Source organism: Cervus elaphus, chromosome 3 (genome assembly GCF_910594005.1).
Source record: "Cervus elaphus chromosome 3, mCerEla1.1, whole genome shotgun sequence".
NCBI classification, from domain to species: domain Eukaryota; kingdom Metazoa; phylum Chordata; class Mammalia; order Artiodactyla; family Cervidae; genus Cervus; species Cervus elaphus.
The window spans coordinates 55392863-55414790 of NC_057817.1; the positions used below are offsets into that span (position 1 = coordinate 55392863).

General features: G+C 38.6%; 1 protein-coding gene and 1 pseudogene across 1 annotated transcript; both read right to left on the minus strand.

The window, feature by feature from the left end:
* Positions 1 to 3133: 3133 nt before the first annotated feature.
* LOC122678277 lies at positions 3134 to 4063 on the minus strand (annotated as a pseudogene).
* A 10844-nt stretch (positions 4064 to 14907) lies between these two features.
* Positions 14908 to 15846, minus strand: LOC122678285 (olfactory receptor 6C2-like). The gene has a single exon (XM_043878932.1). The coding sequence runs from the start codon at positions 15844 to 15846 to the stop codon at positions 14908 to 14910; it is 939 nt and encodes a 312-aa protein (XP_043734867.1).
* Positions 15847 to 21928: the final 6082 nt, after the last annotated feature.

Genomic DNA, 21928 nt, shown 5'->3' on the forward strand with positions numbered 1-21928 from the left:
TTTTCATTGTTTAAGGAATTCTGCTGAGTTCAGGGAAGAAGCTCTCGGGAATGCAAAGTTGCTGCTCTTGGTGAAACTACACCTTCTTCTATTGTAGGAGAATTAGCTCTTCTCTTGATTTTGGGCACCCATTCATCTCACGTGTGTTTTGCCCAATTACACAACTCATTATTACAAGTACTTAGGAGATTGCACACTCATGATTCTAAAGTAAAGCAACATACCTCACTATCAGAAGGTTTTATTTTTTTGTAAGTAACATGGGTAGGAAAGAGCAAAACTAATGATTTCAGGTCCACTTGGACACTCCATAATTCACTTTCATTCATAACTCACTAAGAGTTATCAAGAATGCATTTTGAATTTTATCAATTTTAGAAACATCTAGTAAATTAGACTCAATGGACATGAATTTGAACAAACTTTGGGAGATGGTGAAGGACAGGGGAGCCTGTCATCCTGCAGTCCACGGGGTCATAAAGAGTCGGACACAACTTAGCAACTGAACAACAACAAAATTCAGTCAGTTCAGTTGCTCAGTTGTGTCCGACTCTTTGCGACCCCGTGGACTGCAGCACACCAGGCTTCCCTATCCGTCACCAACTCCCAGAGCCTGCTCAAACTCATGTCCACTGAGTTGGTGATGCCATCCAACCATCTCCCTCTGTCGTCCCCTTCTCCTCCTGCCTTCAATCTTGCCCAGCATCAGGGTCTTTTCCAGTGAGTCAGTTCTTTGCATCAGGTGGCCAAAGTATTGGAGCTTCAGCTTCAGCCTCAGTCCTTCCAATGAATATTCAAGATTGATTTACTTTAGGGTTGACTGGTTGAATCTCCTTGCAGTTCAAGGGACTCTCAAGAATATTCTCCAACATCATAGTTCAAAAGCATCAATTCTTTGGCACTCAGCCTTCTTTATGGTCCAACGCTCACATCCATACATGACAACTGGAAAAACCAAAACTATTGATTAATTTCCTTAAATTTTATAGCATTTAAGCTTTTTATTTTTTCAGATCATTTTAAAAAGAAGTAGTTCATTTTACTAAGATTTACATTTACTGATATAATATTTTTAAGGCATTTTTATCTTTGCTACCTAAGTTGTATCTATCAAAGTTTCTCCATTCTGATCCTGTCTTTATATCTTATCTTTATATTTTAATATATTTGCTTAGAGTTTTAAAAAATTCCATTAAAGTTGAAAGTTTAACTTTGGTCATCTTTCCCAAATATGTGCATTTAAGTTTAAAAATACCCTTCAAATCTGGCTGCTGATACAGGATCACCAGTGACATTTAAATTTCAAATAAACAGAAATATTTCTTTAAAAAAATGCCTCAAATGAACACTTTCAGTGCATGATACATGCTTGAATGTGTCATATTGGTATTCAGTTTTATGATAGATACATTCAATATAAACTTATATTTTAAATTGTATGAATTATGAATGAACTTGCATGAATAATGATATGAATTAAATACAGATGTGGATAAAATGTAAATATAAGATTTTAATATTAATGAAATATAAATGTATTTTATATAGCATATATAAGTTCATCTTTTGATGGAATATATTGTATAAGTTGTATTCATATATAGTACTGTTATATATTTACATGATGAATACTCATATCATTATATGAGCTTTTAAAGCTTTGTAACAGCAGAATGTATAAACAGATATTCAGTGAAAGCTCATTTTCATCACCTTATCCTTATATGCTTGGTTACCTATCCATATATTTCCACTATTTTTCTAGTGTTTTAATGCATTTTTAGGCATATGTATAATTAGATGATGTTTTCATCTTTTTCTAAACAGAAAGGATGTATGCCCTGTTTTGCATCTTTCTTACTTAAATATATAGCATAATGGAAAATTTTCTATGCCAATACACAAAGAGCTTACTTTATTTTTTTTTAATAAATGTAAGGTATTCTACAGAATGGAACTTCTGTTGAATAGGGCAGTCTTCTGTTGAAAAACATTGCACTTCATGCCTTTTGCTATTACAAGAAATGCTGAAAAGAATGACTTTAAATGAATATTGCTTTACAGATTTATTCACATACCACAAATTGGGAGAAAATATTTGATTTTCAAATATCAAATATCTGATAAAGGACTTGGATCAAAATATACAAAGAGTTCTTACAACTCAGTAAGAAGACAAGCAACCTGGAACTTCCTTATCAGTCCAGTTGTTAAAACTTCAGGTTTCTCATGCAGGGGGCATGGGTTCAATACCTGGTGGGGGAACTGAGAACCATGCATGCCATGTAGTGCAATAAAAATTAAAAAAAAAAAAGACAAGCAACCCAATTAAAAATGGGCAAATTATTCAAATAGAAATTTCACCAAAGAAAATATACAAACATGATAAACATAGGAAAAGACACTCAATATCATTCATCATTAGGGAAATGCCAATTAAACCCATAATGTGGTGCCATTACACATTCATGAGAATGGCCATAATAAAAAGAGTTAAAATTCAAGTGTTGGTGAATATGTGACGAAACTGGACCCTTTACATATTGCTGGTGGGACTAACACGGCACAGATTTAGGAAACAGCTCTGTAGATACCATACAACTCAACAACTCCATAGGTACAAAAGAATGAAAACATATGTCTCACAATGACATGGAAACAACCCAAATGTTCATCAGCTGGTGAAGGAAACAATGAATGTAATATATCCATGTGATGGAATACTATTTGCTGTAAAAAGGAGAATGCTCATAATAACTGCTACAACATGAGTGAACCTCAAACACATTATGCCTAATAGAAGAAGTTAGACACAAATACATATATGTTTCCATTTGTATGAAAGGTCCAGAAAAAGCAAATTTATAGAGAAGGAAAATAGATCAGTGTTCCTACTGGAGGTGAGGGGGCGAAAGTGGTGACTGACTGCCGATGGTCATCAGAAAAATACTTGGGGTGATGGAAATGTTCTAGAGTGGATTGTGGTGGTGGTTGGACAGCTCTGTTAACGTACTTGAGTGTGTTCAATGGTACAATCAAAACTTGTGAATTTTATAATAGTTGTTACATCTCAATAAACCTGTTGAAATAATAAGAAGTTGTTTTACACTTTGATCTTTTAAGTTCACTAATCTTAGTTCTTTGAAATGGATGCAACCCTTTTGATCCTGTCTTTGAAAGCTTGTACCACTTGTTTGTTCCTCAGAGTATAAATGAAAGGATTCATTACGGGGCAACTGAAGTTGTTAGCACTGACACCACCTTATTCACAGCAACTGCTTCTTTTGCATGTGGTTTGATGTAGATGAAAATGCAGGTTCCATAAGTGATAGAAACCACAGTTAAATGGGAAGAACATGTAGAAAAAGCCTTTTTCCTTTGCTGGGCAGGAGGGAATCTGAGAATGGTCCTGATGATGTATATATAGGACATGATTACACACACCAAGGTGAACAGGAGCGTCAACACAGCCAGGACCAAGACGAATTGCTCTAGGAACTCTGTGTCTGAGCAAGTAATCTTCAGGATGGGAGCAGCATCACAGCCAAAGTGACATTAAAGTCACAAAACTCAAGCTCAAAGCCCATGCCAAATGGTGGGATAATGATGATTAGAGCGATCATGTAACAGCCAATGAGGAACTTGATGCAGACCATGTTGTTCATGATGGTTGTGTAATGCAGGGGTTTGCAGATGGCCACATAGTGGTCATAGAACATGGCCATCAGGAGGAAAAACTCAGTCACACCCAGGACAATAAGAAAAAATAATTGAGTGGCACAAAGATTATAGGTAACTGTATTGTTCCCAGAGGCAAGCATATACAGATATCTGGGAATACAGACAGCGGTAAAAGAGACTTTAGAATGAAGAAATTCTGGAGAAAGAAATACATAGGTATTTTAAGGCAAGAATCTGTAAAGGTGAGGGTGATGATTGTCAGGTTCCCAATCACACTTAGCAGATAGGTGATGAACAAAAAGATAAAAAGCAAAACCTGTAAATTTGGGTCATCTGTCAGTCCCACCAGGATGAATGTTGTTAACATGGTGTAATTTTTCATCACTGACCTCTGACGTCTGCACCTTCTGTTGGTTAAAAATAAGGTAGAAATTGGAGATGAGTTGGGTTCAAATGGCTTAGAAATGAGAGTAGAACAAGAATGCCAGGCAAGACAGTATAATTTTATTTGATAGCATGATTGCATCAGTGATTCATGCTCCTCCAAGATTCATACAATAGTGTGGCCAAAAGCTGAATTAAACATTCTGATCATTGTACTTATAAGTCTGCAGTACAAGACTCCCAGATTAAAGCCCTCTAGAAAATGAACCTCCTTCAGATGACATCAGTCATGTAGAAAAGGAAAAATAAAGGCAAAAACATTATTTATCATAAATAATATAACCAGAGAGGCAGCACTACACATTGGCTTGGGGCATGGACTCTGGAGCTTGATTTTCTGGGCTCAAATTATCATTATTTAGCACATGACTTTAGGCAAACTATTAATCTCTGGGTACCATTTTCTTCATATGGAAGAATTATTCCATGGAGAATAACTGAATTTATTGCATAGTGTTGTTAAAGGAATAAATGAGTCATATGTTTAAACTACTTAGAAAATTATCTGAAATATGATCAACACCATATATGATTATGTTATTATTATTATTATTATATACAAGACTTAGACCTCCCTGGTGGTGCAGATGGTAAAGCGTCTGCCTACAATGTGGGAGACCCAGGTTCGATCCCTGGGTCGGGAAGATCCCCTGGAGAAGGAAATGGCAACCCATTCCAGTGCTCTTGCCTGGAAAATCCCATGGATGGAAGAGCATGGTAGGCTATAGTCCATGGGGTCGCAAAGAGTCGGACACGACTGAGTGACTTCACTTTCTCTACAAGACTTCAGAATGATTGCCAATAATCCTTCTGGTCATAAATACTGTGTATCTTCTTTCAGTGGAATGTAAACAGAGTTGACTATAATGAAAGGTGGGATGTTCCTAAAGCTTTTTCTATCACTCTCTGTCTTTTCTGAATTCCACAGCCAAACATGCTCATTTATCAATTGTGAAAAAAAAAAAAAAAAAGATCGTTTTTCTACTCTCTTTACTTTCAAAACTAGAAAAACCAAACATGGCGTCTCCTGTGCATCAACCAGGTGCCCTTTCAAGCTGACACATTGAGCTATGTCATTTCCTGCTTTCAGTTCCTTTCATGGTTTCCTTCTGAACTTGGAATTAAAGCGGAATTCTCACTTTGGCCTGAAAATTCCCACGTGACCTGGCTCCCTTATCTCTCTCCAACCTCAGTTTTTCTTCTCTTTCTCTCACTCGGCAGGTCCCACTTAGCGTGCCCTTTTTCAGTTCCTCCAGCTTCAGAGAGGAGGTCCTATGCTCTCCTAAACAAACCTGCGATCTTGGAGTTTTCAGAACATCACTGTTTACCTTATGGCACACCTTTGCTATTTGCAATTACGTGTTTTCTTTTAAACTTCTTCATCTTTATTCTCTTACCCCACTGCAAGACCCACAGGAACACAGATCATGTTTGTTTTGCTCACTATTCTCAGTGGATTGCCTTGCAACATGTCTGGCACTCAGGAAGAGTTAAATAAACATTTTTCAAATCAATAAGAAGGACCAAGCATTTTATACATGGAAATAAGTTGGCTGATTTCCCTTTAACTGAAACATCATTCATCTATTTCCATATAGTCTTACTTACCTCCCATAATGTCTCGAAGCTTATTGAAGCTATTTTTGGCATCAAGGGTAAAGAGATCACTTTTACCTGAGTCCCCTCAACTGACGTGGGTGCATGCTCGCTCAGCCGCTAAGTCTTGTCAGACTCTTTGGGACCCCATGGATTGTAGCCCTCCAGGCTCCTTTGTCCATGGGATTTTTCAGGCAAGAATACTGAACTGGTTGCCATTTCCTCCTGGAAGGGATCTCCCCTACCCAGGGATTGAGCCTCTCCCGTGGCTCCTGCATTGGCAGGCGAATTCTTTATCACTGCGCCACCTGGGAAGCCCTTCTCCTCAACTGACACCAGGTGTCTTTGCCTTGGCCCAAGAGTAAATCAGACAAAAGTTTTTACATTATTATGGATTAATGTGCAGAAATGCTTTGTGGAAATGAGCCGCTACAAGACTGAATTCTGTTCCAGCCCTTGAGTCTACCCCCATTCCTAATTCTTCTCTAGAAGGTTGGTTGAGACTTCAGGAAAGGTAATTCCTGAATAGGCAGAGTTCAGTTACCTGGGTCATTTTGTAAATGGTGATGGTGAAGGACTGGGGTATTGGAATCATTCAGGTTAGGGTCATGATCTGGGTAATGAGCCAAATAGTGGATCTGCTGCCCTCTGCTTTCTTTATTTCATCACCCAAAAAGTGTAGATATTAATATCATGTGCCTCATTGAATTATGGTGAGAATTAAGTGAGATTAAACCCAAGGTTCTTAGTGTAGTTTTAGGGACATCATTAATACTAAGTAAAGGCTGAGTGTTTTTGCTCTTCTTTTCCCCTAGAAAGGAGTTGCGTGTGTGAAGTGCTTTCTCTCTTTGGTTTTGTTTATTTTTGGCCACGCTGTGTCTCCATTGCAGCCTGCAGGCTTCTCTCCGTGTGGAACACGGGCTCTGGAATCCACAGGCTCACCAGTTGGTGGCTCGCAGGCCTCTCTAGCTGTGGCATGCAGGCTTAGTTGCCCTGTGGCATGTGGGATCTTGGGCTTCTATGGTGGGTCAGTGGTAAAGAATCCACCTGCCAATGCAGGAGACCTGGGTTTGATCCCTGAATTAGGAAGATCCCCTCCTGGAGAAGAAAATGGCAACTCACTCCAGTACAATCTTCTTGCCCGGGAAACCCGATGGATGGAGGAGCCTGGCGAGTTGCAAAAGAGTCAGACGTGACTTAGCAACTAGACAACAACAACGTGTGGGCTCTTTGTTCCTTTCCTAGGGGCTGAACCTGCATTCCCTGCATTAGAAGGAAATTCTCAACCACTGGACCACCAGGGAAGTCTCCTACTTTCCCTCTTTGGTTGAGTGAAGTTTGGTACCCTTTCCATCCTTTCCTTCACTGTGATCATAGTTCTATCCTCCTTAATTTACTTCCCAGACTTCCATAAACTTTTCTATCCACTTTTATTTTGAGGACTTCTGGAATCTCACAAGTAGTGCTTTCTTGGAAAGTCTAATCATTAGTAGAGCTCTTCATATATGTAGCACACAGTATGATCTCTTCTTTCCAAGAGAGAAAGATGTACTTAGGTTTGTAATTTACTGTTTGCAGTTTGTGGCCTATTATACTGACCATATTTCTTAATCCATCCACCTCTTTTTGAGCTCACTCCCCAACTGCACATAACTTTGTTATCTTCTGGACTTGTCCTGGTACCCTGACCTTTCAAAACCTTCTGCCAAATCAGAATATCTCATTCAGACTGTGCTGCAAACCTAGCTGTCTCTTCCACACAGTTATTTATTTCCTTTTATCTCTTCGTTTATTAAAAAAAGGACTCAAACTTGATGATACCAGTCCCCTTTATATAAAATTTTTATTTATAAATTATGAACAGATTGATACAATTTTAAATGCAGCTGATACTGTCAACCATTTTGTTCAGTCCTCTAATTTTGACGTTGAGAACAAATGGTTGGAAGTATATGTATAACTGGCTCATAACTGGCAGGAAAATAAATTTGTCTCCTGAATCTTAATTATATATTTTCTCTCCTATAAAAGTGTGCAGAAAAAAGTTTTAGGAATCTGTTTTGTGATATTCAGATTTTTCTAACTCTAAAGTGTTCTCTAGCTTCCAACAATTACTAGGTCACCTATTTCTGTTTATTGGTCTCTAAAATTCTCTGGAAAACTTAAGTGAATTACTTATTATGTGAAAGGTTAACCACTCAGTGAGGGTGTCTTCTTATTCAGAAAACTTGTTTCTAATAGTTTTCTTGTTGTAGAGTTAGAAAATGGTTCAATATTAAATTTTCAAAAACTTCATTAAGTTTTTAAAAAACTCAAAATACTTTGAACTATTGATTCTAGAGATATTTTGTTTTAATTGGAAAGTACATTTCTGATAATAAATTTCAATCATAGAAAAGATGCTTGTGGATAAGGAAGTCCATTTTTCTTCCTTCAAATTAACTTTCAAATTTTATTAGGCTAATAGCTCACTTTTCTTAAACTAGGTGCCAGATATAGTGTTAAACACATTACATAGTTTATCTCAACTAATGCAGCAACTCTTTGCAGTCTGCAGCATTGTAATTCACACTTTGAAGATGAGGAGTAAGTATTGTTGTTTAGTTGCTAAGTTGTGTCTGACTCTTTGCGACCTATGAACTGTAGTCTGCCAGGCTCCTCTGTCCACGGAATTTCCCAGGCAACAATAATGGAGTGGGTTACCGTTTCTTTCTCCAAGAGATCTTCCCGACCCAGGAATTGACCCTGTGTCTCTTGCATTGGCAGGTGGACTCTTTACTGGTGAGCCTTGAACAAAGCCCCTCATAAGTATTAGGGGACCTAAAATATCCATCTAGATTACCATCCATTAAGGGTATGGTAAAGTGGGGATATGCAGACAAATAATTTGATTCCAGAGATTCAGTTCTTAAACATTTAAGAATACTGCCATTGAAACTTCCTTTCACTTTACCTGTGTATAAGATTTTCATCATTGGGCAAATGGGAGGACATGGATAACTGACTTCTCCATGCTCTCATTTCCCCTGTTTTTTTGAGTAGAGAATCAATCTTTTGTATGATGCCACCTCTGCCTATTTGACCAAAGTAAATGTCAGTTAACTAATTGTACCTGTGTGGATGTGAGAGTTGGACGGTGAAGAAAGCTGAGTGCTGAAGATTGATGCTTTTGAACTGTGGTGTTGGAGAAGACTCTTGGGAGTCCCTTGGCCAGCAAGGAGATCCAACCAGTCCATCCTAAAGGAGATCAGTCCTGGGTGTTCATTGGAAGGACTGATGCTGAAGTTGAAGTTCCAATACTTTGGCCACCTCATGCGAATAGTCGACTCATTGGAAAAGACCCTGATGCTGGGAGGGATTGAGGGCAGGAAGATAAGGGGACGACAGGATGAGATGGCTGGATGGCATCATTGACTCGACGGACATGGCTTTGGGTAGACTCTGGGAGTTGGTGATGGACCGCGAGACCTGGCGTGCTGCGGTTCATGGGGTCGCAAAGAGTCGGACGCGACTGAGCGACTGAACTGAACTGAATTGTATCTGAATTAGGACAGTAGTAGGCAGACAATTGCTCTTTAGAAACTATGATTAATCACACTGTAGCTATTCAAATGTTTCCCATCTGTACTCTGTCTCCAGGGCTCCTGATTTTTCCCTTTATTTATATATTTTGGCCTCCTGATGCAAACAGCTGACTCATTTGAAAAGACCCTGATGCTGGGAAAGATTGAGGGCAGGAGGAGAAGAGGACGACAGAGGATGAGATGGTTGGATGGCATCACCGACTCAATGGACCTGGGTTTGGGTGGACTCCGGGAGTTGGTGATGGACAGGGAGGCCTGGCGTGCTGTGGTTCATGTAGCATGTTGGACACGACCAAGTGACTGGACTGAACAAACTGAATTCTGGTTAACTGAGAAGATGGGAAGACTGTGGAAACTCATTGCAACTCTCTCCAGCTTGAGAAATTGAGATTTTGGCCTTTTCAAACAGGCAGACAGGTTTTCTCCTAAAATTTATAAGAACAGGATTAGTTATATCTGCTGAGTCCACCACAGATGTGGAGGGAACAACAGACTAAACAAACTCAAAGTTCCGTTGGGAGCCCAAGTTCAAAAGTCACTAATTAATCTACAGTGTATTGAACTTGAAGAAATTCTTTGAATTAGAAGTTTTCATCATATATCAGTGGGAGGTGTGTCTTTGGAGAAAGTAAGATGCAACAACAGGTCATCTGCAAAACAAAAAGAATCAGATGAAAAGTCAAAAGACTTGATTCTCTCCACATGGCCTAGAGATAGTTCAGATGAATTTAGGAGAGAAGCTGCTCAGAATTCCCTGAGGGAAGCCAGACTGATTTATTTGTGGCTTCCCTGGTGGCTCAGATGGTAAAGAATCCACCTGTCAATGCGGGAGACACAGGAGACTCTGTGTTCAATCCCTGAGTTGGGAAGATCTCCTGGAGAAAGAAATGCAACCCACTCTAGTACTCTTGCCTGGGAAATCCCATGGATGGAGGAGCCTGGTGGGCTATAGCCCCTGGGGTTGCAAAGAGTCGGATACGACTGAGCGACTAACACTTTCATAGTTGATTTACAATGCTGTGCTAGTTTCTGCTGCTGTTACTACAGCAAAGTGATTCAGTTACATACAGACATGTATCCACTCGTTTTTAGATTCTTTCCCATATAGGCCATCCCTGTGTTACACAGCAGGCCCGTATTAGTTACCTGTCTTATATCAGGTAAGGTGCGCATGTCGGTCTCAGTCTCCCAGTTTAGCCCTCCTCCTTTTTCGCCCTGGTAGCCGTAAGTTTGTTTTCTACTTCTGCGATATAAACTAGTGGTTACCAGTAAGGGGAGGGAAAGGGAAAAGAAAGATTATTATGGGATTATATGAAAACATAAAATAAATGAAAAAAAAAAAAAGAAAACGTGTGTAATTTTTGAAAATTGTAAAGCACTATAGAATTTAAATAATCTTTCATTCAATAAAAAATAAAAAGGGATGAATTTTATGGTGTGTGAATTATATATCAATAAAGCAATTATTTTTTATTTATTAAAATTCTTTTTATTGAAGTATAGTTGATTTACAATTTTATGTTAGAAGCAATTATTTTTCAAAAAATGAATGGATCTTCTAGACTGAGGAAACTGCATTGCAGAAACTCTGCTGAATGATCTCATGTGACTGAACAGAAGGCCTGAAATATTAGAAGAGGACAGTGAGAAAGAATTTGTACACTGGATGACTGAAGTCCTAGAGTGCTATCTTAAGAAGATTTGACTAAAATCTGTCCTCAAGGAGGCACTGAAGAATTTTTTTGAGGAATGTGAAAAGCTCAAATTCATTTCTGGAAGATTATTCTGGAAAAAGTAGGAAAGTGGATTTAAGAAGTAAGAATTTTGAAAGAAGGCAGAAAGACCAATTTGGAGAAATGATCAAAAAGCACAATGCTGATTCTCCATGTTAATTACCTATATGTGTCAAAAGCAGTATAATTCCAGTCATCCAGACTGAAACTCTATAAGAAACTTATGCTTTGATTTCATCTAGTATTAATGCCAGCAAATATCACTAATTATTTCTAATTTTTATATTTGCCTGAAACATTTGGCCCAGGTGGAAAGATTAACCCAAAGAGTTTTAAAAGATGGACTCATATATTTGTTGATCCGGTTTTCTTAAAGAAATGCGCTCTGCTTACTTTTTCACTTTTCTAATCTTTTCTGAGTCTAAGGTGGGTTCTAGCCCCTTATTGGTCCTGCCAGAATAGAAAGTAGTATTGTGCTTCCGTCATATACACAGACTGTAGATCCAGACATGCATGCTCAATTGCTCAGTCGTGTCTGACTCTTGCAACCCCATGGACTGTAGCCCACCAGGCTCCTCTGTCTATGAGATTTCCCAGGCAAGAATACTGGAGTGGGTTGCCATTTCCTGCTCCAGGGGAGCTTCCCGTCCCAGGGATCAAAGCCGCATCTCTTGTGTCTCCTGCATTGGCAAGTGTGTTCTTTACCATTGCGCCATCATTAACCTTTTAGAGGTTTTTAAACATCCAAAGTAACATATTTTTCTCTCTTCAGAACAGCCACATTGGGATCAGTTGTGCTGAGAGACAATACATTCCTTGGGGATTCTGGTTCTGAAGGACTAATAAAGACCTTTTGTTGCCATCTCCAAGAACAAACTTAAGTAGATGTTTAAGAGAAGTTATCCCAGAGAGATTGGTAAGAAAGTTGCAATGAGAGCATCAAACACAGGTCATCAGGAGACTAAGGAGAAGAATGAGAGGCAGAACAATGGAGTTGGGAGGCATCCTTGCATTGAGTGGCTGGCAAGATACATCTTTATGTCTTTTTTCAAATCCATCACTTAAGTAACCATAGATTTTTCTCAGCATGGAGAAATACTTGCTATTTAACTTGAGGATTTATATTTATTTTTTAATAGATTTTATTTTTTTAAGCACTTTTTTTAAAAGAAGATTTCAGATATACAGAAAAATGGAGAAGGTAGTGGGCTCCCCAGGTAGCCCTAGTGGTAAAGAACCTGCCTGCCAATGCAGATGTAAGAAACACGGGTTCGATCCCTGGGTTGGGAAGATCCCCTGGAGAAGGATGTGGCAACCAACTCTAGTATTCTTTCCTGGAGAATCCCGTGGAGAGAGGAGCTTGGAGGGCTACAGTCTGTAGGGTTGCAAAGAGTCAGACACGACTGAGCTCCCACAGAGTAGATAGTAAGGGTGATTCCTGTATAACATATACCCAATTTATCCTTTTAAAATCTTACATTAGGATGATGCATTTGTTACCATTGATAAACTAGTGAAAAAGTGAAAGTGAAAGTCTCTCAGTCGTGTCCAACTCTTTATGATTCCCCATACTGTCCATGGAATTCTCCGGGCCAGAATACTGAAGTGGGCAGCCTTTCTCTTTTTCATGTGATCTTCCCAACCCAGGGATTGAACTCAGGGATTGAACCGCATTGTAGGCGGATTCTTCATCAGCTGAGCTACAAGGGAAGCCCAAGAATACTGGAGTGGGTAGCCTATCTTTTCTCCAAGGGATCTTCCCAGCTCAGGGATTGAACTCAGGTCTCCTGCATTGCAGGTAGATTTTTAACCAGCTGAACCACAAGGGAAGCAGTTTAGGACTATAATGAATAAAGTTACTATAATAAAAGTGATAGTCACTCAGTCGTGTCCAGCTCTTTGCGACCCCATGAACTGCAGCCTGCCAGGCTCCTCTGTCCTTGGAATTCTTCAGGCAAGAATGCTGGAGTGGGTAACCATTCCCTTCTCCAGGGGATCTTCCTAACCCAGGGATCAAACCCGGGTCTCCTACTTTGCAGGAGGATTCTTCACCAACTGAAATATCAGGGAAGCCCAATGAACTAGTACTGAAACATTATTACCAAATAAAGTCCACAGTTTATTCAGATTTCCTTAGCTTACACCTGGCACCTTTTTTTCTATTCCACGACCTCATCTAGGGCACTACGTTACATTTAGTCGTCAGATCTCCTTAGGCTCCTCTCGCCTGTGACAGTTTCTCAGACTTTCTTATATTTGAAGACTTTGGCAGCTTTCAGGATTACTGACTAGATATTTTATTGATAAGAGATGCCCCACTATTGGAAGTTGTCTGACAATATTGGGAAGAAGACCACAGAGGGAAAGTGGAATTTTTTTTTCTCACGCTGTCAAGGATACATAATATCAACATGATGTATGATGTTGATCTGGATCATCTGACTGATGTAGTGTTTGTCAGTTTCTCCTCTATAAGAGGAGTATCTATATAAATTATTTGGGATCCTTCTGCACAACATTTCTCCCTCCTTTGTTAATTTATTCCATCATTTATTTGTATCAGTATGGACTCTTGGTGTTTTAGAAATTTTCAATGGAAAAAGAAGAAAGGCCTTGGAGGATAGAGCCCTGTCTTTCCTGAATGTTGTTGAAGTACAGAATAAGCCTGCACTCACGCTATGGCCATTGTCGTGCAAAGAACAATTGAAAATATGGTCAAAATAAAAAGCACGTTTGAGCAAAGAGGTGATGGTAAATAAACATAATTTGTGTGAAAGCACAAAATTTTATTTTCACAAGTGCAGAACTGCCAAGACTGTTGTTACCATTTAATAGAAAGAATTTTTATCATTTGGACCAAGGTCCTTGTGTAACTGTTACCTGTTTTACCACTTCTATCTTCTGTAAATCTATCATTTTTTTCACACTATACCTGGATTTTATCTTCAGTAGTCTAGGCTGAGAAACAAAACACTCCTTAGAATGTCAGGAACTTTTTGATATTTTGATCAACCATCCTAATTTCTAACTTTCTCCTTAAATCAAGGGATGATAAAAGTTTGGATACTGGAGAACTTAATAAACTAAGACTTGCTTATCTTATTCCTAAATTCGGGGCTTCTTCTTCTTTTGTCTGTGTCTAAGCACCATTGATGGTAATGTCAGTAGAAGTCTCCAGCATTTGGAAGTCTTTTTCTTTCTCTTCTGTAATCATATATTTCAGGATGTAGTATAGCCAAATAATTTTCAGAAAGGCCAGCAGAAATATTTTTGTGTATAAATTGATTTAAAAGAAAGGATATAATTATATTTACTGATTTTGAACTTGCTCTATTAATACCGTCTACTCGTTCCTGAAAAATAAACATTTTCAAATGATAAAGAGAGCTTTACTATTTTAAGGATCATTTTTAAAGCTTTGGTAAAGAATCTTTAATGACTAACGACTCTTGTACAATTGAACACTAGATACTGGAAGTATCTTCCCAATGAGTCTTAGATACCATAGTCTTCCCAATGAGTGAGAAATGCTCTATGGGCATTTATATTCTGTGTCATGAGATGGCCATATGATCAGAAATATAATTTTATTTATTTAAATTTCTTTTTTATGACATGGGTTATTTTGGGGAATCTGGTGTCTGGAACATGCGTTAATTGAAGAAACCTTGAAATAAGCTTGAAGGAAAGAAGGAAAAGCTTTATTTTGGCTTTTGTATTATAACAGAAAAATCTTCCTGGGGTTGAATCAGCTTGATGAATCTACAGAATATAAAGAAACCATTTATTTGGCAAATTCACAATTGTTACTTCTGGGTTATCAAGATTTAAATTTAATTTACCTTGGTCTCAAAAACACTAAGAGTCTCTTACTTCTTTGTGAGAAATATAACTCGTTTTACTGTGTCTTTAAAGGCCTCTTTCACGTGTTTGTTCCGAAGTGTGTAGATGAACGGATTCAGCGAAGGGGCGACGGAGGTTGTGAGCACAGACACCATTTTGTTGACGGCCACTCCTTCCTTGGCTGAAGGCTTGATGTAAATGAAGATGCAGCTGCCATAGGCGATGGAAACCACAATCATGTGGGAAGAACAGGTGGAAAAAGCTTTTTTCCTTTGTTGGGCAGAAGGGAATCTTAGAATGGTCTTGATGATGTATGTATAGGAGAGGACCACACACAGTAAAGTAAAAATGAGTGTTAGCACAGCAAAACTCAAAGCAATTCTCTCTATTAACACGGTGTCTGAGCAAGTTATCTGTAAAATAGGAGATGTGTCACAGCCAAAATGATCAATCACATTCGAGTCACAGAATTCCAGCTGGAGGCCCATGCCAAGAGGCGGGAGGATGATCAACAGGCCAGCCAACCAACAGCAGAGAACGAGGGCAGTGCAGACTCTGTTGTTCATGAGAGTGGTGTAGTGCAGGGGTTTACAGATGGCCATGTAGCGGTCGTAAGACATGGCTGCAAGGAGGAAAAATTCAGTTGCTGCGAAGAGGACAATAAAAAATAATTGGGTGGCACAAGCATTGTAGGTAACAGTATTATCTCCAGTTGCCATAGAATACAGGAACCTGGGAATACAGACCGTGGTGAATGAGACTTCTAAGAAAGAGAAGTTTCGGAGGAAATAATACATGGGCTTTTTAAGATGGGAATCCAAAAGTGTGAGGGTGATAATGACGAGGTTCCCAGCCACACTCAACATGTAGGTGAGAAGCAAAAATACAAAAAGCAGAACTTGTAGTTTTGGGTCGTCTGTCAGTCCCAGGAGGATGAACGTTGTTACTGCTGTATGATTTCTCATCACTGCCTCCTGCCAAGGCAAGCGTGAATCCACCTGAAGAAACAAACGTCCTAAGAACCTAGTACTGGAATCTGAACGAAATATCCCAGCAAGCCAGCTCACATGCACTTTTTTTCTTTTACTTAATAATCAGTTTGTTACCAGTGACTTTGACATCCTACTGAGACATTTTAAGAAATACCTATCATGAATCTTACACCTCTAATTCTGCAAATAGAAAGTTTATTTAGGACTTCCCTGGTGGTCCAGTGGTTCAGACTATACATGCAGGGGTCCTGGGTCTGATCCCTGGTTAGGGATGCCAGCATCCCACATGCCACAGTGAAGAGCCCAGATGCTGCAACTAAGACCAGGGCAGCCAGATAAATTAATAAACAAACAAATAAACATTAGAAAAAGAAAGTATATTTAAAAAGATGTCAAGGTAAAAAGCCATAAATCTGACATGCAACTTCTTAACAATATTGCCTAGTGGCCTAGATTTTATTTGCCCTCATGCTGGAGGAAGTGATGTCATTTTTGAAGTTTTTTTTTGCCCATCCTCTTCTTTCTTTGCTTTTTCACCCTATACCAAAATGCTCCATTTTCAAAACCAAGAAAAATCTATTAGTACATTTTTGGTGTGTTTCTTAAATCAAAACATGTCTTTAGGGCAATTTTGTGTTCACAGCAAAATTGAGGGGATGGTACAGAGATGTCCCATATACTTCTTGTCTCCGCATATTCATAGCTTCCCCCACTCCATTAACAACAACCCCCACCAGAGCTGTACATTTGTTATAACTGATGAACTTGACACTTCACAATCACTCAGAGTCTGTTAGTTTACTTTATGGTTCATTCTTGGTGTTCAATATCTATGGGCTTGGGCAAATATTTAATTAGTATTTATGTTGATCATCTTATTTGTTATGCCAAATTTTAACAGCAACACATTCATTTAAAAGTGCTAGTCCTTATTCCATCATTCTTTTGAAGGAACAACTCAAAGAACATACATCTGAGTTGGTGGGTAAGTAGTCTTAACTATATGAGAATGCTCCATAAGATTTGCTGGCATTTAGGATTTGGGATTTTTAACTCAATTTTTTTTCAGTTTTATTCAGGTATACTTGGAGAAGGAAATGGCAACCTACTCCAGTATTCTTGCTTGGATAATCCCAAGGACAGAGGAGCCTGGCAGGCTACAGTCCATAGGGTCGCAAGAGTTGGAAATGACTTAGTGTTATCTTTCTTTCTTTCTTTATGTATAATAAACTGCAATCATTAAAAGATTTGCAGTTCAGTGAATTTGGAAAAAATGTATATATCTGTGAAACCACCACCACAACCAAGATACCTCAAGATGCAATGCAAGATACATTGCATTTCCATCATCAAAAATCTCCCTCATTTCCCTTTGCAGTTCAATCCATTCCTTTACTCTGGGCCCCCAAAATAATCATTAATTTGCTTTTTGTCAGTATAAATTAGTTTTCAATAATTTTGTATAAATGGAAACATCTTTTAAATCTGGTTTTTACTCAGGATGTTTTTAAGAAGCATCTATATGTTTGGCATATATGTTCCCTTTTAATCCACTCAGTCATGGCGGACTTTTGGGTTATTTGCAGTTTGGAACTATAATGAATAAAGTTACTATAATAAAAGTGATAGTCACTCAGTCGTGTCCAGCTCTTTGCGACCCCATGAATTGCAACCCACCAGGCTCCTCTGTCCCTGGGATTCTTCAGGCAAGAATGCTAGAATGGGTAACCATTCCCTTCTCCAGGGTATCTTCCCAACCCAGGGATCAAACCTGGGTCGCCTACTTTGCAGGCGGGTTCTTTATCAACTGAGCTATCAGGGAAGCCCAATGAACTAGTACTGAAACATTATTACCAAATAAAGTCCACAGTTTATTCAGATAATCTACACTTACTCATACAAAGAAATACTTAATAAGCATCTATTACTTAAAGAGCATAATATCAGAGACTGGCGATCCAATCATTAACTGGATCTCTTCCCTCTAGGAGTCTTCAGGCTACCAGTGGGAGATAACATTTCACTGCAGTGCATACTCAGTGATGTGGGAACACGGATAAAAGTGAAAATGCTCTTTAGATTTGGGATGATAACTGCTCCAAGTTTGTTCCTTAGCACTGTTATACTATGTAACTATTCATATTTTTCTATGCTCATTCAGTTTCTTTAGGTTCTTTTCTTTCTACTAAAATTGTCAGCATTATTACTTACCTAAGGTGAGTTATCGAGGCACACTGCTCGGGGTTCACAGACATGCTTTTGAAACAGAAATCCCTCCCTTAACTCATGGGGAAAATGGTTAACTGGAGAGATAGTATGTTGTTATTCTGAAGGAACATGAAGTTAGAATTTTCCTGCCATCATCACAACATACTAGAAATGAGTGTTGATTACCTTTTGCATAATTATGATGAACTAAAAACCCACATTTAAAAATTGACTGAACTAACCCTTTGCTTACAGTTAGGGAATATGGAAAAAAAGACTTTCATGACGAATTAAACACTGACAATTTGCTGACAATTTTTACCAGCAGTAGCCTTTGAGGAAACCTCAGTCTGAGGAGCATTGAGTCGTTGAGGAGCTTTGTTCACTTCTCTTCCTAATCTCACATTTCACCTGCCTCAACTCCCAGGCTCACTCTCCATCCAGACCTGCATGGATGGGCGCGCACACGCACACACACACACACACACACACACACACACACACACACACATCCTCTCACAGGCAAGTCTGACAATCAGCAGAACTCTTCCAGATTTTCACGGCTCCTGATGCAAAGGTCCCTGCCACAGTCTCCTTTTCCCTTGCCAACTCTAAAATGACATCTGATCCTAAACTTCCCAGTTCTTCTGTTAGTTCAAAGGGAAAAGAGATGGTGCAGAGGAAAGGAAGACTTCTCTTGAGTCTTGTTCGGGCATATAAGATCTTCCTGGGTGGGGAGGCAATCTTCTCCACAAATTCTGTAATAGGAACATTTCTTTTATTTAGTATGCTACCAGTGCACAGGGGACGTTTGAGTGAACCACAAAATAGTCCTTGGTGACCTAGTTTCCAAAGTACTAATGAATTGGTGGAAGCTTCATCGACAGTGCAAAAACACACGTGACAACGGAGACAGTGTCCTCAGAGACACTGAGGGTGGTCTGATGTCATCTGAGTTCTGTTTTGAGTTCTTTGCTGAATCTTAAGATTATTCCTAGAATTTGAAAATTGATTTGACACTTTATATATATATTACTCTTTTACATAGATCTCAGATAAAGTAAAATGAAAAAAACATTCTTACCCTCTTTTTACAGATGAGGAAATTAAGGAAAAGAGAAATGAATAATCATAATGCCCTATAGTGGTGGTGCAAGTTTAGAACAAAAGTTTATCTGAGTACAAAGATCCTGCTTCTTCCTCCATGCTACCCTAGTTGCTTGTTCTGATATTGAAGACTCACTAGGATTTAAATGTCAAACTGGATATTCTAGGGCTACTTGACCTGTATTTTCATTTTTTTATTCTTCTACTCATGATTTTTCCAGTAGGCATGAAACGATCTTTGGTATTTGAAGCAATGGAGAGTTTTTCATTCCAACTATTGGACAAAAAATTGCCTCTTTCCAGGATATGTTTTTTTGTTTTGCTTTGGCTTAGTACTGTCCAGATACTGGGAAATATTGAGGGCAGGAGGAGAATGGGGCAACAGAGAATGAGATGGTTGGGTGGTATCACTGACCCAATGGGTATGAGTTTGAGCAAACTCCCAGGAGATAGTGAAGGACAGGAAAGCCTGGTGTGCTACAGTCCGTAGGGTTGCAAAGAGTTGGACATGACTGAACAATGAACAACACATTGCTGTCCAGTGACCTTGAACAAAGTTTTCTGTTTGACTATCTCTGCTGCCATTTCTGGATGTTTTCATTCTTGATGCTCATGTCAGATGATGCAGCAGAGGAGGGCACTTTGTGCCTTTCCTGGGGCAGGTATTTCCTCTCCTTAGGCCACTCACTACTGCCCTATGGAGTTTTCTCACACTGCATAGACATGACACTTCATACTTCTCCCATTATTGGGAGAGAGTGAGTGAAAATGTTCCTTGGCAGAGGAATGAGCTGGGGAGAAAGAAGATCTCTCTCTCTGTATTTATAGCGCATTTTTGAAAAACATCCTGAGGGACTATGGCAGAGATGGTCTTCGTGATGGATTGTCCCAGTGATCGTTAGACACTGCCCATTTTTGTCTCTTGTTACTCTTTTGGCTTACAGTCTCTTTTTGTCTGATATGAGTTTGGCTGACAGCTTTCTTTCTGCTGTCATTTGCCTGGACTATTCGTTCTCCATCCCTTCACGGTGAGCCTCGTGTTTGTTTTTAAAGCTGAACTGTGTCTCTTGCAGGCAGCATGCAGTTAGGTCTTGTTTTTTAATCCACCCAGTCACTCTGTTGAATTCAATCCATTTATATTTACGGTGATCATTGACAGATGAGCACTTAGTGCAGCCATTTCGTCTTTTATTTTCTGGTTGCTCTATGTCTGCATTTATTTCTTTTCCCTTGTGTTTCTGTCTGCCATTTTTTTTTTTCTGTCTGCCATTTTGGCTTGGTAGTTTTTCTATGATGTTTTCCTCTCTTTTTATGTTTTGCATCTCTGCTCTAGATTTATGTTTTATTGTTACTATGCAGTTTGTGTAAAGTGTCCCAGAGATAAAATAGCTCATTTCTCTATTGATAGTATCTTATCATTATTTACCTATATGGGTTCCATCCTTTCTTCTTCCCCTTTTGTGTTTTGATGTCTTAAATTATCCCTTTTTATATGGTGAGTTTGTTACCAAATTGAAGAAGCTATAGCTATTTTTTCTAATTTCCCTTATGCTATAACAAAGTGGTTAAAAATCTATTCTGATAAAGCTTCAATTTTCTGATCCTGTCTTTCTATTTATCACCTTACTAAAAGTTTAATGTGCTTTTGCCTTTTTGTTTCTGGTAGAAGAGTTCTTTTTATCATTTCTTATAAGGCAGGTCTGGGCTTCCCAGGTGGCGCTAGAGGTACAGAACCCGTCTGCCAGTGCAGGAGACGTAAGAGTCATGGGTTCCATCCCTGGGTCTGGAAGACCCCCTGGAGAAGGGCATGGCGAACCACCCCAGTGTTCTTTCCTGGAGAATCCCGTGGACAGGGGAGCCTGGTGAGTTACAGTCCATAGTGTTGCACAGAGTCAGACATGACTGAAGTGACTTAGCAGGCATGCATAAGGCAGGTCTAGTGTTGATGAATCTCCCCAGCTTTTATTTGTCTAGGAAAGTCTTTATTTTTCCTTCATATCTGAATGATAACTTAGCTGGATAGAATATTCTTGGGTTACATTGTGGATGTTTTACTGGTTGTAGATTGAAGGGGAGAGACAAAGTCATTTTTCACTTCACTATGTTGCTGATGTCACCTGCTCATTTCTTCAAAAACTTTTTCAGTCCTTTCTATTTTTAAAAGGAGACTAACTATACAACATATCAGGCCTCTTGAATTTATCTCACAGTTTCTTGATGCTCTGTTAATTTTGTTTAAGGATCTATTTCTTTGCATGTTTTATGTAGAGAATTTTATTGCTGCTTCTTCCACTTAACAAAAATTTTCTTCTGTAATATTTAATTGATATTAAAACTACTCAATGCTTATTTTTCTCAGATGGTACAGTTTTCATTCATCTCTGTAAGTTTGATTTGAATATTTTAAATAATTTAAATATTTTTTCCATTTATTTTTATTAGTTGGAGGCTAATTACAATATTGTAGAATTTTAATATTTTTACTTAAAATATTCCTTTTTTCTCTAGTCGTCAACCTACTGGGTATAATTATATTGCTATTTTAGCTATATTCTATTTTAATTATATTATCTGTGCCATTTTGGGGGTCTATTTTTATTCATTGTTCTCATTATATGCTGTATTTCTTCACATGTCTGGGAATTTTGATTAAGTCAGACATTATAAATTTTACCTTCTGGAAGGCTGGATGTATCTGTATCTTTATGAAGATTCTTTGAGTTTATTCTGGTAATATTTA